Source organism: Cervus elaphus, chromosome 11, assembly GCF_910594005.1.
Source record: "Cervus elaphus chromosome 11, mCerEla1.1, whole genome shotgun sequence".
NCBI classification, from domain to species: domain Eukaryota; kingdom Metazoa; phylum Chordata; class Mammalia; order Artiodactyla; family Cervidae; genus Cervus; species Cervus elaphus.
In genome coordinates, this window is record NC_057825.1 from 83,902,391 (window position 1) to 83,918,262 (window position 15,872).

The following is a 15,872-nucleotide window of genomic DNA, read 5'->3' on the forward strand; positions in this document are numbered from 1 at the left end:
TAAAGAATGTTCTGATTTCATTCTTGTACATCTAGCTGTCCAATTTTCCTGGCACCATTTATCGAAGAGACTGTCTCTTCTCCATTATATATTCTTGCCCCCTTTATCATCGACCATAAGTGTGGCTTATTTTTGGGCTCCCTGTTCTGTTCCATTGATCTCTGTGTCAGTTAGTTTTTGTAGCAATACTATACTATTTTGGTGACTGTAGCTTTGTAGAATAGTCTGAAGTCAGGGAGCGTGATCCTTCCAGTACTCTTTTTCTTTGTCAAGTTTGTTTTAGCTATTCGGGATCTTTTGTGTTTCCATATAAATTTTTTAATTATTTGTTCTAGTTCTGTGAAAAATGCCATTGGTATTTTGATAGGGTTTGCATTGAATTTGTATATTGCTTTGAGTAGTATGGTAATATTAACAATATTAATTCTTCCAAACCAGGAACACAGGATATCATGCCATCTGTTTGTATCATCTTCAGTTTCTTTCATCAGTGTCTTATAGTTTTCCAAGTATAGGTCTTTTACCTCCTTACATAGGTTTATTCCTAGATATTTTATTCTTTTTGATGCAGTGGTCGATGAGTTGTTTTCAGTTTCTCTTTCTAATAGTTCTTTGTTAGTATATAGAAATGCAACAAATTTCTGTATATTAATTTTGTATCCTGAAACTTTACTGAATTCATTGATGAGCTGTAGTAGTTTCCTGGTAGCATATTTAGAATCTTCTATATATAGTATCATGTCATCTGCAAGCAGGAGAGCTTTACTTCTTGTTTTTCAATTTGAATTCCTTTTATTTCTTTTTCTTCTCTAATTGCTGTGGCTAGGACTTCCAAAACCATGTTGAATAAAAGTGGCAAGAGTAGACATACTTGTCTTGTTCCTAATCTTAGAGGAAATTCTTTCACTTTTCACTGTTGAATATGATGTTAGCTGTGAGTTCATCATATATGACCTTTTTAAGTTGAGGTTTCTACTGTGTTGGAACACAGTTGTTCCTACTGTGTTCACTTTCTGGAGAGCTTTTTTTAATCACAAATGGATTTTGAACTTTATGAAAAGTTTTTTCTGTTATCTATTGAGATGATCACATAGTTTTTATTCTTCAGTTTGTTAATGTGTATCACACTGATTGATTTGTAGATATTGAAGAATCCTTGTTACCCCTGGGATGAATCTCACTTGATCATGGTGTGTGACCCTTTTAATGTGTTGTTGGATTTAGTTTGATATTATTTTGTTGAGGATTTTTGCATTTACATTGATCAGTTATATTGACCTGTAATTTTCTTTTTTTGTGGTATATTTGTCTGGTTTTGGCCTCAGGGTGATGCTGGTCTCATAGAATGAGTATGGAAATAACAGATTTTTAGTCAAGTTGTTTCCATTGAAAATACTGATTTGAGGACTTCGCTGGCAGTCTGGTGGTTAAGATTCCACACTTCCAGTGCAGGGGGCACAGGGTTGATCCCTGGTCCGGGAACTAAGATCTCATATGCTGTGTGGCATGGCCAAAAAAAATAGTATAGATTTTAAAAGCTAATAACTTAGAACTCATACACAAAACAAATGGTAGACAACCTATTGAATGGGAGAGAATATTTGCAAATGCTGCTGCTGTTGCTGCTAAGTCGCTTCAGTCGTGTCTGACTCTATGTGACCCCATAGACGGCAGCCCACCAGGCTCCTCTGTCCACAGGATTCTCTAGGCAAGAATACTGGAATGGGTTGCCATTTCCTTTTCCATTTGCAAATGATATGACCAATAAGAGGTTAATATCCAAAATATATAAATAGTTCATACAACTCAACATCAAAACAAACAACCAGATTAAAAACTGGATGGAAGTACTGACTAGACATTTTTCCAGAGAGAAAATGCAGATGGCCATTAGGCACATAAAAAGATGCTCACCATCACTTATCCTCAGAGAAATGAAAATAAAAGCCACAACTAGGTATCACCTGACACCAGTCAGAATGACTATCATAAAAAAGAAAAATACAAACATAGCAAACATTGGTGAAGATGTGGAGAAAAGGGAACCCTCATACACTGTTAGTGGGAATGTAAGTTGGTGCAACCCCTGTGGAAAACAGGTTTCTCAAAAAATTTAAAATAGAGTTATCTTGTGACCCAATTGAGTTTATATCTGAAAAGAACAAAAATACTAATCTGAAAAGAGTCATGCACTTCAGTGTTCCTAGCAGCATTATTTACAGTTGCCAAGATTTGGAAGCAGTCTAAGTGTCCATCAGCAGATGAATAGAGAAGATGGAATGCTACTCAGCCATCAAAAGGAGTGAGATTTTGCCATTTGCAGCAACATGGATGGACTTGGAGGGCTTTATGCTAACTGAAGAAATTCAGAGAAAGACATATACTGTATGCTGTATGTGGAATCATTTATATATCATTTATATGTGAAATCTAAAAAAATAACAAACTAGTGAATGTAGCAAAAAAGAAACAGACCTATAGATACAGAACAAACTAGTAGTTACCAATCGGGAGAGGGAAGGGAAGGTGGGGCAATTTTGGGGTAGGGGCAAAATAAAAACCCTGGTAATTATGAGATTATGTGAAATCATAGATGAAAATTGTGAAGCACAGTGGAATTTAAAGACTCTTTCATTTAATTTTAAAAAAAGTTTGCACTATCAGGCAACCCCTTCTTTCTTGACATTCTTCCTTTGTTTTCAGTATCACCACACTTGCCTATTTCTCTATTGCTTTTCTGGCATTTTCTTCTCAATTTCTTTCATTGTTTATTTTTACTCTGTCTCTCCCTTAAGTTTAATTATTTTCCCTGTGTTCTATCCTTATGGATCTATCCTTATCCTTTTTTTTTAATACCTGTCCTTGAACAAAGTTACCTAGCACTTTATCGATCACTTTTGCCTGGAGAATTCCTAGATCTACTTAGTTACCTTTGTCTTTGCTGCTGAAATCCAGACCCAGGTTTCCAACTGCCCACGAACTCAGCATGTCATTTTTAATTCACAGTCAAAATCATGCTGCTCTGAAACTTCTCATCTCTACCGCACTTCTCTGTATTCTTAAATAGTGGTATCACCTATCTTCCATTCATCCAAGTTAGAAGCTTTGACAATCAAAATTTGGTAATCATCACCTCTCACTGTTTACATGTCCCTGCTTTCACCCCCTAAAAGTACATAATTAGTTTTCAAACCTTGTGATTTCTACTTCCAAGTCATTCTCAAATGCCTCTCCCTTGTCATTTGATTCCATATCATCTCTGTCCAGTGGTGTTATAGTAGTCATGTAGCTGAACACAGTGCTTACTATCCAAACACATGTTTTCCTGTGTTTATTGATAGTATTTGAGCAGTTTTCCTAAAGCACAATTCTAATAATATTCCCCTGCTCAGAAGCCTTAGAAACTCATGATTGCCTGCAGAAGTCTGCTGAATTCAGTTCACATGGAATTTAAATTGTACTGTAACCTAATCCTAGTTAACTTTCCTAATCTTTTTTCTTCCTCCACCAAACTCCTCTCTATCTGTATACACAAAACTTCCTGATATCTACACATTCCCATTCCTCGTGCTAGAATTAATCTCTTCTTTCTCTCTTTTTAAAGTGTAGTATGACAGTCGTAAAACATTCTTATGTGTTCATTTAACCTGTGTTATTTACTTGAGGAGAGGGACTAGATTTTTTTTCCCTTTCACTTTTTGTTTCTTTTAAACTTCTCTGCATAACTCAGAATAACCTTTTGACTATAGCAGACAGAAATGTTGAATTAAAGAATTATTTGTGACTGAACTGATTTGGGTGCAGATTTTTTTCTGTTAAAATTTTTGGGAATTTCGATAGTGGAAACATGGTAAGTAAGTATTGTTTTGTTTTCTACATAGGAGTATAATAAGTTCCATACTTGCTATTGATTTTTTATTAAAAAAACAAAACAAAACATAGCATTGAAGGATTTTGTTTTGTTCATTGGTTTTGTTCTGTATTGGTTCCCCCTAGGAAAAAAATCATATTAACGTCAGCCTTTTATATGTTTAATATTAACTTTTTAATATAAAAATAAGAGTTCAGGGGGGCGGGGCGGACGGCGACGCCGGCCGGCGCTAACCGCCCCCGCCTCCTAAAAAAAAAAAAAAAAAAAAAAAAAAAAAAAAAAAAAATAAGAGTTCAAAACAAACAAACAAAAAAAGAGTTCTTTTTTCTTCTCCCCCCTTTGGCTAGGTGTGTAGTACGTGGATTGGAAGTGGAGTTGTCAGTGATCTCAATGATCTCCGTCGAGTACACAATCTGCTTGTTTCTTCACTGGACAAGGTTCAGGCCGGAAAAGGATCCTCCAGCCAGCTGTACCGAGAGAGTGCTACAACCATGGAAAAACTGGCTGTTCTCAAAGCATGGGCAGAGGTAACGGCAGCCTGTTGTTTTTAACTGTTTCTCCATCCGTGAGAAAATGTTCCACTACTCCTGTAGGTAAAAAAATTTTGTTTGTTTTTTTTTTTTAAGCTGACCTTTGGAGTGCCTTAAAAAAAATTTGCTATTTGCTTTCTCACTGAAATACATATACATTTATGTCTCAAAAGATCTCATATTGAAGCTTTGAAAATTAGCATTTCTAAATAGTTTTAATTTATTTGTTTTAATTGGAGGCTAATTACTTTACAATTTTGTGGTGGTTTTAGCCATACATTGACATGAATCAGTTTAAAAACATCTATATTGAAGAAGAACTCTTCTTACTTACTATGGGAAAATTAAGTGGGGAAAACCTACAAATAATAGAAAACTAGAAAAAATTGTGCCAGGAATCTTTTATTTGATTAAATTTCAGGAGACTTGCTGCCACTCACTGATTAGGCTGTAGGAGTTTATTTTGTCATATGTTTTTTTTTTTTTAATAGCTGTTTTTACCTCTTTTTATGCCCACATTATTTTTAAAAATAATAATACTGTTTTAATTTCACTTTTCTAAATCCCTTCTGCTAGTTACTTTCAAATTCTGCATGCAGGTATTTCAAGTATCTCTTTATTCCTTTCTCTGCCAACCCAGTATCTTACTTCCCTATTTCCATGGTATCAGCAGCCGGGACCACCCCACAGGCAATTGCTGGTTCAAAGCATACAACACCCAGACTATCCAGTTTAGATAAAGGATCTCTGGGGTTTTGTGGATTCTTTTTTTTGTCACAGAAGAAAAAAAGGGAAAATTAGAGCAATAAGATACTGTAGAAATCAGTTTTCTTTCTGTTTTTTAGATCAAGTTGTTTTCATAGAGTATCCCTGAGTGTTCATTTACTTTTACTGTGCTAGCATCTTTTGTCTTAGACGAGTAAAATAACATTCGCATTTGATAAAATGTCTGTTCTTACTGATAAAATCTTATCAAATTAATGCAAATGTATAATTTTAGGTGGAAAATAGTGTTAGAAAGATACTTATAATGTGATTGTTTTCTCACTTTGAGATTCACAGAAATTCTTTGTTAATTTTTAACTAAACTAACTAATGTTAACTAAACTAACATATCTAATTTTTAACTAAAAGTTACTATTTTTCTTGTCTGTAGAAATTACATCCCAAATGATTGAGTGATTTTTATTTTTAAAGAAATCTTTCAAAATTGTTGTTAATTCTCCAGCCCCATTCATTATTTCCCAAACACAGAGACAGTTATGTAATTGGATAAGACCATTTGCCAGTTAGCTGGTTCTCTGCTGACTTGCATGAATGTGCTTGATTTACCTACTAGGTAGTCTGGCACAGTTCAGTATAAAAAGCATTAAATGTTGAATCACAGACCCTACAGCAAGTTCTGTCTCTATAATTCACCATCTTTTGTACTTTAATCAAGTGAGTTGATCTCTCAGATACTCAGTTTCTTTATCATAACATGGAAGTACAATAATATTTCTAAAGTGACATGTATTAAAAAAACCAAGTATTGTAACTGGCACTGAATAGAAAATAAATAATTAGTTTTAACAAATTAGGTGAAGATGTCATATAACTAATTTATTAATGCACACTTTTGTTTGAAACTCTTTTCTTATTTTGGGTTAACTTGGTTCTATAATTAAATAATTTACACTTCAGCCCTCAGCCTATAATATTGTCAGGTAAATCTTTTCCTTGCTTAACTTCCTTCCCTTCATCTTTTTACCTCAAAAGGCCCAACATATTCTAGATTTCTCTGTTCAAGATCTATCTTTGCTTCTGCTTTTTACTCAGAAAATAGAGGATGTTAGTTTTCCAGCTCCTCAGATTGTTACCTTCAGGTCTTGAGATCTATGTGAGTTGATAACTGTCCTTTTACCTGTGTGACCTTGGGTGAATTCTTTACCTGCTTTTCTAAACCTGGTTTCTTAGCCCTAAAACGTGGATAATAATTGTGCACATTCCATAGAATTACACTGTGAAGTAAATGAGACTTCATTGTGAAGCAATGAGGACTTCATTCAATAACTACCTTATTTATATGCTCAGTGAATGCTGCCTGCTGTTATTAGTATAATTATTATTATTATTTTAAAGTTTTCCTCTCATCTAGGATTCCCTTTTCTCAATTTTCTCTCCTAATCTGATTCGTTCAGCAAAGTGTTAAATGAACATTAGCTCTGTGCCAGGGTAGCAGTTGATAATACAGTAGTGCACAAACCAGATGTTCCACACTTACTGAGGAAAACCAACTAGTGGACTAGCATGCGAGACAAAAATGATGAGTGTGACAGGAGAAGTGCAGACTGTTGGGAACACACAGCAGAGGCACCTACAATAGTCTGGGGGTTCAGGGGAGGCTTCCTGGGGAGAGCAACACGTAAGCTGGGACCTGGAGCATGAGCGCAGATGTTAGTAAGCCTGAGTCTGAGGAGGAGACTGTTCCAAGCTAAGTGCATTCAGTTTCCCCCCACTTCCATATCTCCCCATCTCCCTCTGCATGCTCTTCCTCCCTCCTTACCTTCCTTGTTCCCCAACTCAGCTTCCTCTTCCGCTCACTCTCCTCTTCACATCTCAGTTCACTGAAGGAGTTTCAGTATCTTCACATCCTTGACTGCTGAGTCACCCACTTGTCAATCCCCTGCAATCTGGGTTTACCCTCACCACTCCACTGAAATTACTAAAGTTACAGATGATATAATTCTCCAAATCACTGGACCCTTTTCAGTTTCTGTCTGGCTTAGCCTTTCTGCAGCTTTTGATATTGTCTCCTCTGGAAACTCTGACTTCCTGACCCCACTCCCTTGCTTCTGTTTTCTTTTCATTGTTCATTCTTAGCATCACTTGCTGGCTTCTCTTTGCCTGCCGGCCCTTCAAATGTTGATATTTTTCTTGTCCTTTTTCTCGCTCTTCATACTTTATGGGTAACCACATCTACACCCACACCTTGTAGCTTTTACATGTGTATGAAATATTCTAAATCTACTTTCCTGCTCAGACCTCTCTCCTGAATTCCAGTCCCATACTTTTAGCTGTTTATTAGACATGTAGTAAGTACTGTGGTATTTACTATTGAAAAACATCTGCATGTGAGTGGACCTACGCAGTTCAAACCTGTGTTGTTCAAGGGTCAACACAGTATATAGCAAAACACTCTTCTAAAACCGTACCCATTAGTTTACCAGTTTATCCTAAGGAATATCAAGAGTATACACAGATTCTGTTGTGAGGATGTTTGTTGTGATGTTATCATTCTAAAAAGCAAATAAATGTATTCCTTGATCCAAAGATGATGGTATTAAATGAATAGGAAATTGAGTTAAAAATTATATACAAACATATTATTGTCTAAAAGACTGTGAATATGTATGTACAATGTGTCTAGCACGTTAACAGTATTACGTCTGGGTAGTAGGATTGTGTCTGGCTTTATTTTCTTCATTTTACTTGTGCATCTGATTTTTCTATATTTCTTGTGTACTTTCTCGCAAGAAAAATAATCCCCAAATTTTTTACAAAAACAAGTCAAAAAATATATTTTCATATTGCAGGTAGCAATGTAAAATATGTGCCCCTTTTAGAAAGCATTTGACAGTGTTGTTCAGAGCCATGGAAGTATTTATAATCACTGACCCAGTCATTCCATTTCTGGGACTTTATCCTAGGGAAGAATATTCAAAATATGAAAAAGAGAGATGCTGACAAAAATATTTGTTTGGAACACTCATAATGTGAAGAACTGAACACCTTTGTCATTGAAAACTATGCCTCATCTTCTAAGATTCCCAGGGCTGAAAAGAATTTTAAAAAATATAAAATTTCAACTACAGGAAAACTGTTAGATGTATAATGTCTTCTATTACTGCTATTAAAAATAATAGTTATGAAGACTAGTATTTATATGGAAATCCTTTTATAAACAGTTAAAATTAAATACAAAATTCTCTGTACAACAAAATTACAGCTTGGTTGAATGTGAAAACCTGGAAATTAGGATTATGAGTAATTTTAGTAACTCAGTTTTAAACTTTTTATGGTGTACTTTTAAGTTTTTATTTATTCATTTTATTTGTGGCTATGCTGAGTCTCCATTGCTGCTCGAGCTTTTCCCCCGTTGCAGCGACCGGGGGCTACTCCCTTAGTAGTGGTGTGTGGGCTTCTCATTGCCGTGGTTTCTCTGGTTGTGGAGCACAGGCTTTAGAGTGTGCAGGCTTCAGTAGTTGTGGGCACGGGCCTGGTTGCTCCGTGGCGTGTGGAATCTTTCCAGACCAGGGCTTGAACCAGTGTCTCTGGCTTTGACAGGTGGATTCTGTACCACTGAGCCACCAGGAGGCCCACAGTATAATTTTTTAAATAAAAGTTGAGGAAAAGTACATACATGTGACCTTTAAATCCTGCATTGACTCTACGTCCCCATTACCAACAGAGTAAAATCTTCAGCTCCTTCTGCCTTTTATGCTATGCTCAGTCTATTACCGAACACTGGGAATTTGCTTGGAATGCCTTGCCATTTCCTGTCTCTTGTGTTCTTGCTCTTGATACTCTGCCTGCCTGGAATTCCTACTTCCATCTTTGCCTGTCAACAGGTGAACTTTTGTCTTTGAACTGTGTCTTGCCTTTTCGTTTTCCATTAAGATTCTTTATCTTTGGTGCTCCCTGTGATTCATTCATTACACAAACCACAAGTGTTCATTAGGTACCAGGCAGTGGATGTGGTCACAGCTCATAGTGAGATGGGAAGATAGGTCATTTAAAACAAATTTTAAAAAATGTCCCTTCTCTCACCTCTTTTTCACTCTTCTATCATTGTTATCAGTCTGTGAGTTCATGGCAGTGAAAACCACATGTGGTTTGTCTTTGTTGCCTCAGATCCAAGCACAATAGCAAATGCAAGGCAAGAGTAGGTACCTAAGAAGAATGTGATGAGTGAATGGCTGAGTATACTTACAGTGTTTATTGAGAGAGACATTTTCTTAAAATATCAACATTATAATAAATCTAAGGGAAGAAAACAAGCTTAAAACCACTAAAAGATATGAATATGATGTTTATAACTTGAGATTCAAAGTCCCTATTCCAAAAGTTAGATGGTTTATGCTTCTAAGTTGTCAGGTGTTAGTATGACTAACCGACTATAACTAACTGATATATAAGACCACCACCGTGTTAAGGAATGCTTCTTCTCAGAAACGAAGATTCATTGTTTCCTGTCATCATTGTCTAAACTTAGTCAATTACTGTGCCATAGCTGTCTGCTTGTTGTAGGGATAGAGATAAGACCCTGTCATCAAGAAGTATCCCTGGTTCAGATACACAGACGTCCTCTTATGTACAATGGAAATAACTGTGTATGGCAAACATTTTTCTAAAGATACCGCGTGCAATTTTCTGTGGTTCTCTTACTCCCTTGACTGCCCCCCCCCACTTTTTTTTTGCTTTTTCATGGATGTGTAATTCAGCTAGGTGCCGGTTGCCAAAGCCAAAATGTATGTACAACTACAAAAGAATACAAACAAAAATAACTTCAGCAAAGAATCTTTAAGATTGTATTTTCAGAAGTTGTTATTATATATCCTTTTGGTTTACAAAGTGGAGAGAATCTCCATCAGCCTGGAAGGACGTTGCGGTTGAGCCGTCCAGAAGAAAACCTACCGTGTCCACTGCTTTGGCAAAACCTCAGATGCGTGGCCTCCTGGCCAAACGTCTGCGATTTCATATTGTTGGAGCATTCATGGTCTCCCTGGGGTTTGCAACTTTCTATAAGTTTGCTGTGGCTGAATGAAGAAAGAAGGCATAGGCAGATTTCTACAGAAATTATGATTCCATGAAAGATTTTGAGGAGATGAGGAAGGCTGGTATTTTCAGAGTGCAAAGTGATTTGGAATATAAAGAATTTCTTGGGTTGAGTTCCATGGAAGTTTGTCACTTTCCTGTGTTCCTGAACTATGAAACTATGACTATCTGGGGTGAGAAATAGTCTCTCAATAAATAAACAATTAACAAATACTGTGGGGAAAAAAAAAACAAAGTGGAGAGAAAAGATACAGATAATATATATAGCCAGTAAATTATATTATTCTTGGCTGAACTATCTGGTACAAGGACTAGATTGCTAAATATCACTTAAGCAGTCTAAAAGAAGGGATTTTGGAGGATATTAGTGGAAATCCAGGTTGTGGTTTCTCTTCCCCCACCCCTTAGCTTTTTTCTTTGAATGCCGTCTGATTGTGTCTAATAAGCTGGTGAAAGCAAATGCAGTAAACAGGAAGTTATACCCTATGGCAAAAAAAAAAAGAAAACCACATATAAAGGGGGGCTTTGTAAAGTAGAACAAGAGAAGCCAGAAAAAATTCAGAGAACCCTACTCAAGGAATGTGCTGTGAGAGTAGTCAGAAGTCAGATCTATTAAAAAAAAAAAGATTGCCTCCAAAACAGGTGGGATTATTCTTTTGAGGAAATCAGGGAATTCTGAAGTTGCATACTTTCTACTAATAGTACTCAGTTACTTGCGATGATTCAACTGTATCATGGTGGTGGTGGTTTGGTCGCTAAGTCGTGTCCAACTCTTGCGACCCCATGGCTGATAGCCTGCCAGACTCCTCTGTCCATGGGATTTCCCAGGCAAAACTACTGGGGTGGGTTACCAATTCCTTCTCCGTATAATCATAACAGCTTAGAATATGTTATTTCTTAATATTATATCTTGTTCTTTTCTCCTCGTGAATATCTTACCAGGTCTATGTGGTTGCTATGAATATTAAAAAAGAAGCAGAGTCGAAACCAAAGAGAGCAGTTAAAAATACTGATGACGATGACGATGATGACAGTACCATAGATGAGCTGCCGCCAGATAGTTTAATAACACTCGTCCAGCCTGAACTGCCAATACTCAGTCGCCTGTGGTTGGCAGCATTAAAAGACTACGCGCTTTTAACTTTACCAGCTGAATTTGCTAGTCAGCTCCCCCCAGATGGTAAGTAAGTACTGCGTTCAGAGTTTTGCTTTTAATGGAGTTCAGAATAGTAATTAAATAAAATGGAATTGGTGGAGACTGGCCACAACAGTAATAATAACATCTTAAATTTCTGTGAACTTAAACTTGATATTCTGTCCGTACTGAAGTTATAAATTCAAATACGGCATTAAACTTACTTGTCAGCCCAAGCAAAAGCTTTCTCACTGTTACAATAATAACCGTCTGAGCTGGGGTACTGTAAATAACTGCGTAAGGAGTTATTATGCATAACCATGATGAGGTATACTGCTGTGTTGGTCTGTATGTGTGTGCCAGGGCAGATGTGGAAGTCCTCTGTTTGATAGTAAAAGCAGGAAGAGGGGAAGAATTTGCAGAAGAGTGGAGGAAAAAAAAAAAAAGAGAGACTGAGTTCCCTGGCTGTAAGAGAAAGGAAAGGTGATGAGGGTTTTAAGAGTTGTTGGCGACGGTAAAGGGGAAGCCTGTGACCATGGGTGGAGCAAGGTAGAGGGCACTCAAAGGCGTGGGCACTTGCAGAGGAAAGGCTGGAAATGCTGGCATCAATCACGGGGAAGTGATAGGCACTCCAGGTCAGCAGCTGTAGGAATGACGTCGGTTTCAGAGACCCTTGGGAGAAACTCTTTGGCCAGATTCCTCTTTTATGTGTGCTGTGATCTGAATATTTGTATCACCTCAGAATGTATATGTTGAAACCTAATCGCTATTGTGATGGTATTAGGAGGTATGGGTCCTTTGGGAGGTGCTTTGGTCATGAGGGTGGAGCCCCTAGGAGTGGGAGTAGCCCCCTTGTAAAAGAGAACCCTCAGAGCCCCCAGCCCCTTCCACCTTCCACCTTGTGAAGACAGCAAGAAGGTACTGGCTGTCAGTCAGGAAGAAGGCCCTCACCCAACCATGCTGGCATCTTGACCTCAGACTTACAGCCTCCAGAACCATGAGAAATAAATTTCTGTTGTGTAGCCACTCAGTCTGTTCTATTTTCTTAAAGCAGCTCAAGTGGACTAAGACAGTATGTAACAGGTATTTTTAAAGGAAGTTGTTCTTAAATGAGTGAATACATATAATAGAAGTAATGTTTCTGATTGATTTGATTGTTTTATAGGTGGAGCATTTTATACTCCTGAGACTATTGATACGGCTAGACTTCACTATCGGAATTCCTGGGCCCCAATCCTCCACGCAGTGGCGCTTTGGTTAAATAGCACAGGATTTACATGTTCAGAGTCAGCAGAAGCAGCAGCAATATCAGCTTTACAAAAACGTTCCATACCAGTCAATTTAAGCCAAGCATCAGGAGCAACACCTAGTGCTAAATCTTTGGCAGAAATTAACAAAGACAGAATGCATCTGATTTTAGGTAGGTGAGCCATGTTAATGTATCTCGAGATATATTACTTCTGAAAATGTGTATCTTGTAAGGGAAAAAAACTGCTTTCTACCATCTTAAGTTCTGTGACTGGCTTAAGAATTAAACTGACATAAGACACATTAATAGGAGAAAAGCATATAAATTGATTTAAAACTTTTACATATACATAGGAGGAAAATGAAGACCTCGAGAAGCTTTTAAGTCTGAAAGATTGTATACAGTTTTACACAAACAAGAATAAATTGTGGGGATCTGACAAGACAAAGGGCTGGGGCCAGGTATGATAAGTTGTACAGTAACTAAAAAGTATATGGGGGAAACTAATGGAAAATCGGGACTTCCTTGATAGCTTAGCAACAAAGAATCTGCTTGCCGTGCAGAAGATGCGAGTTCGATTCCTGGTCTGGGAGGATCCTCTGGGGAAAGAAATGGCAACCCACACCAGTATTCTTGCCTGGGAAATTCCATGGACAGCAGAGCCTGGTGGAGTCACAGGAGTCAGACACAACTTAGCCACTGAACAACAGTAGATTGGGCTTATTTTAGTAGGTTTGTTTGGATAGGTCTATTTCAACATCGACTTGCAGTCTCAAGAAGTAAAAATATTCTTTCCCTGATACAGGGAGGGCATCTTTCTAATGAGAAATTTTATGACTTGCTTTTGGGTAGAAACAGGGTCAAAGACCCCTGCCTGCATCTGCGATTTCTCAAATGTGTTCAGCCAAGAAGGTGTATTTTGGTGTGGCTTGTTTTTAACTCCTTCATATCTTTCATTTTAATGCCATGGAAAAAAATTTTACAGTATAGTTCAGTTAAGAAATAGTACAAAGAGGTGTTTTTTCTTAACACATTTTCTAAATTAACTGAATTTTTAATAGAAAAATTTAATTATTAAATTACTCCTTAAAAATTCTCTATCATGTTCACTCACTGAGCAATACTGAATAATTTTCAAGGAAAAAGTTAAACTTTTTTTTTTATATGTTTTCTTTTTACTTGACACTTATTATCCTATGAGGAAATATAATATAAATTTATATTTACATTATAAGTGTAATACATAAATTGTGTATATATATACATTTACATATACATACGCATATAAATATAAATGTAAAATTAAAGCAAATTTGAGTAATTGTTATTTACAATTGCTGTATAGATTCTCTTGGAACATTTAAGAATTTGCAATCATTTATCATAATCTTATAATTTTCATAAATTTATTCTTAATGTATTATTTTTAAATGTCTTTAAATAGCTTCTTAATCAACCTGATGACCTTGGAACTCCGCCACTTGCTTCCAGTGTGACTGTTAGCCTCATTCCAAGGCTACAACCTGTCTTAAGTTTGGCTGCTTACTTTGACAATAATTTTGAACTCACTTTAAGGCATTAATAAATATATGTTAAAGTGAGCTATAAAATAAGTAGGTAAAAGAAAAAAAATGGTGTCAAAGCAACAAAGTGTTTTATATTAAGAAAGCTGTGTGTTTATATTGTATATTACAGGTGTGAGTATACAGTTCCTTTGTTCCCCAAGACCTGAGGAGCCTGTTGAACATGTTACAGCTTGTCTACAGGCCTTACACACCTTGCTAGATTCTCCTTATGCCCGAATCCATATTGCAGAAGATCAGGTGCAGTATATTTCTATAATAGATAATTTATGCTTTGTATTCATCATATTTATCTTAAGGTAATTTTCTCACATAGGAGATAAATATTATATAATAAGTGTTCAGGATTTTGGCTTCATCTAAGACCTTATATTGAATGTTGGATGACCAGACATGCTAGACTAGAGATCATCACTATGCCTTCTTTGATGAGTTCATCAGCAGTCAAATATAACTAAAAATGTAAGGGATCCCCTCAGTCCCAGTTAATGGTTCTGCTAGTAAAGGGCTGAGTTAATTCCTAAGGCTATTAAATAAATTTGGGATTTCCTGGTGGCTCAGATAGTAAAGAGTCTGCTGCAATGCGGGAGACACAGGTTTGATCCCTGGGTTGGAAAGATCCCCTGGAGAAGGAAATGGCAAACCACTCCAGTATTCTTGCCTGGAAAATCCAAATAAATTATGTTACTTTTAAATGTTTAATTAAACTTGATCTCATTTAATAAGGTTTTTGCACTGGCTCAAGTATTCATTTAAGAAGTTTAATGAATTGTGTTTTCTAATTTTTGTATGGAATTTTTAGAGGATTTTATTCATGTTACAGTTCCAAGTTTCCACTGGAATTTTTTTTTTTAGGAAGTCTTTTATTTTCATAATAACCATTTCTTTGGACACCATCACTACAAATAGTACCTCTTGGGATAATTTTCTATAAAACACAAAAAGATAAAAAAAAAATAAAGTTCTTATTATTGTGTTCTCTTAAAGTTAGTTTTGTACATGATACTGCTCAATAAAAAAACAAAAAAACCCACATGAAACAAAACAAAGTATGTGCTGTGTGATTATAGGCGTCACTTACTGATGAACTCCTCTTGTACTCCAGCCTTGTAGCTTAAAGCTGGGCCTCAGCTAGACTACAGATTACCGCAAGAAACTTGAGGGTTGTTTTCAGATAGTCAAACCAATGAAGTTTAATCTGTGAATGAAGGTGTGTGACATGTTAAAATTGAAATAATTGGGTGTAAATGCAGTAGATTAAATGACATGGTTAAATGTGTATTTCATAAGTACAGTAGACATAAATTTGACCTCTCCATCAGTTTTATAGTGGTTGATTTTTAAGACATGAGAAGGGAGAAAGGAGGTCAATTACGAGGCTGTTTTCATAATTCCAGAGAGACAAATGAGTTCACTGGCCTCGGAAAACTGAACAAAAGAAGAAGGAAACAGGACCAAGACTGGAACCTTAGGGATAAATAACAAGTAAGGGTTGAGGTGAGGGAAATTAATCAGCAGTGGAGACTACTGGAGAGGCAGGAGGAGAACCAAAGAGAACAGTCGTCAAAGACAAGAGAGAGTGTCAAGGACAGACAAGTCTCAGAGGAGCAGAATCCAGAAGTCAGGACAGAAGAGAGTCCCGGGAGGTTATTGGTGACCTCAGGCAGAGCATTTTCTCAGGTGGATG

At 36.7% G+C, this 15,872-nt stretch overlaps 1 protein-coding gene across 1 annotated transcript in view; it reads left to right on the forward strand.

Moving 5' to 3' along the window:
- The window catches only part of HEATR5B (HEAT repeat containing 5B), a 94,838-nt gene that overhangs the window by 67,976 nt on the left and 10,990 nt on the right, over window positions 1-15,872 (forward strand). Inside the window, exons 27-30 of the mRNA XM_043918242.1 lie at window positions 4,219-4,398; window positions 11,161-11,398; window positions 12,519-12,773; window positions 14,298-14,425. Coding sequence (XP_043774177.1) covers window positions 4,219-4,398; window positions 11,161-11,398; window positions 12,519-12,773; window positions 14,298-14,425 — 801 coding nt within the window. The remainder of the gene's footprint in view (window positions 1-4,218; window positions 4,399-11,160; window positions 11,399-12,518; window positions 12,774-14,297; window positions 14,426-15,872) is intronic.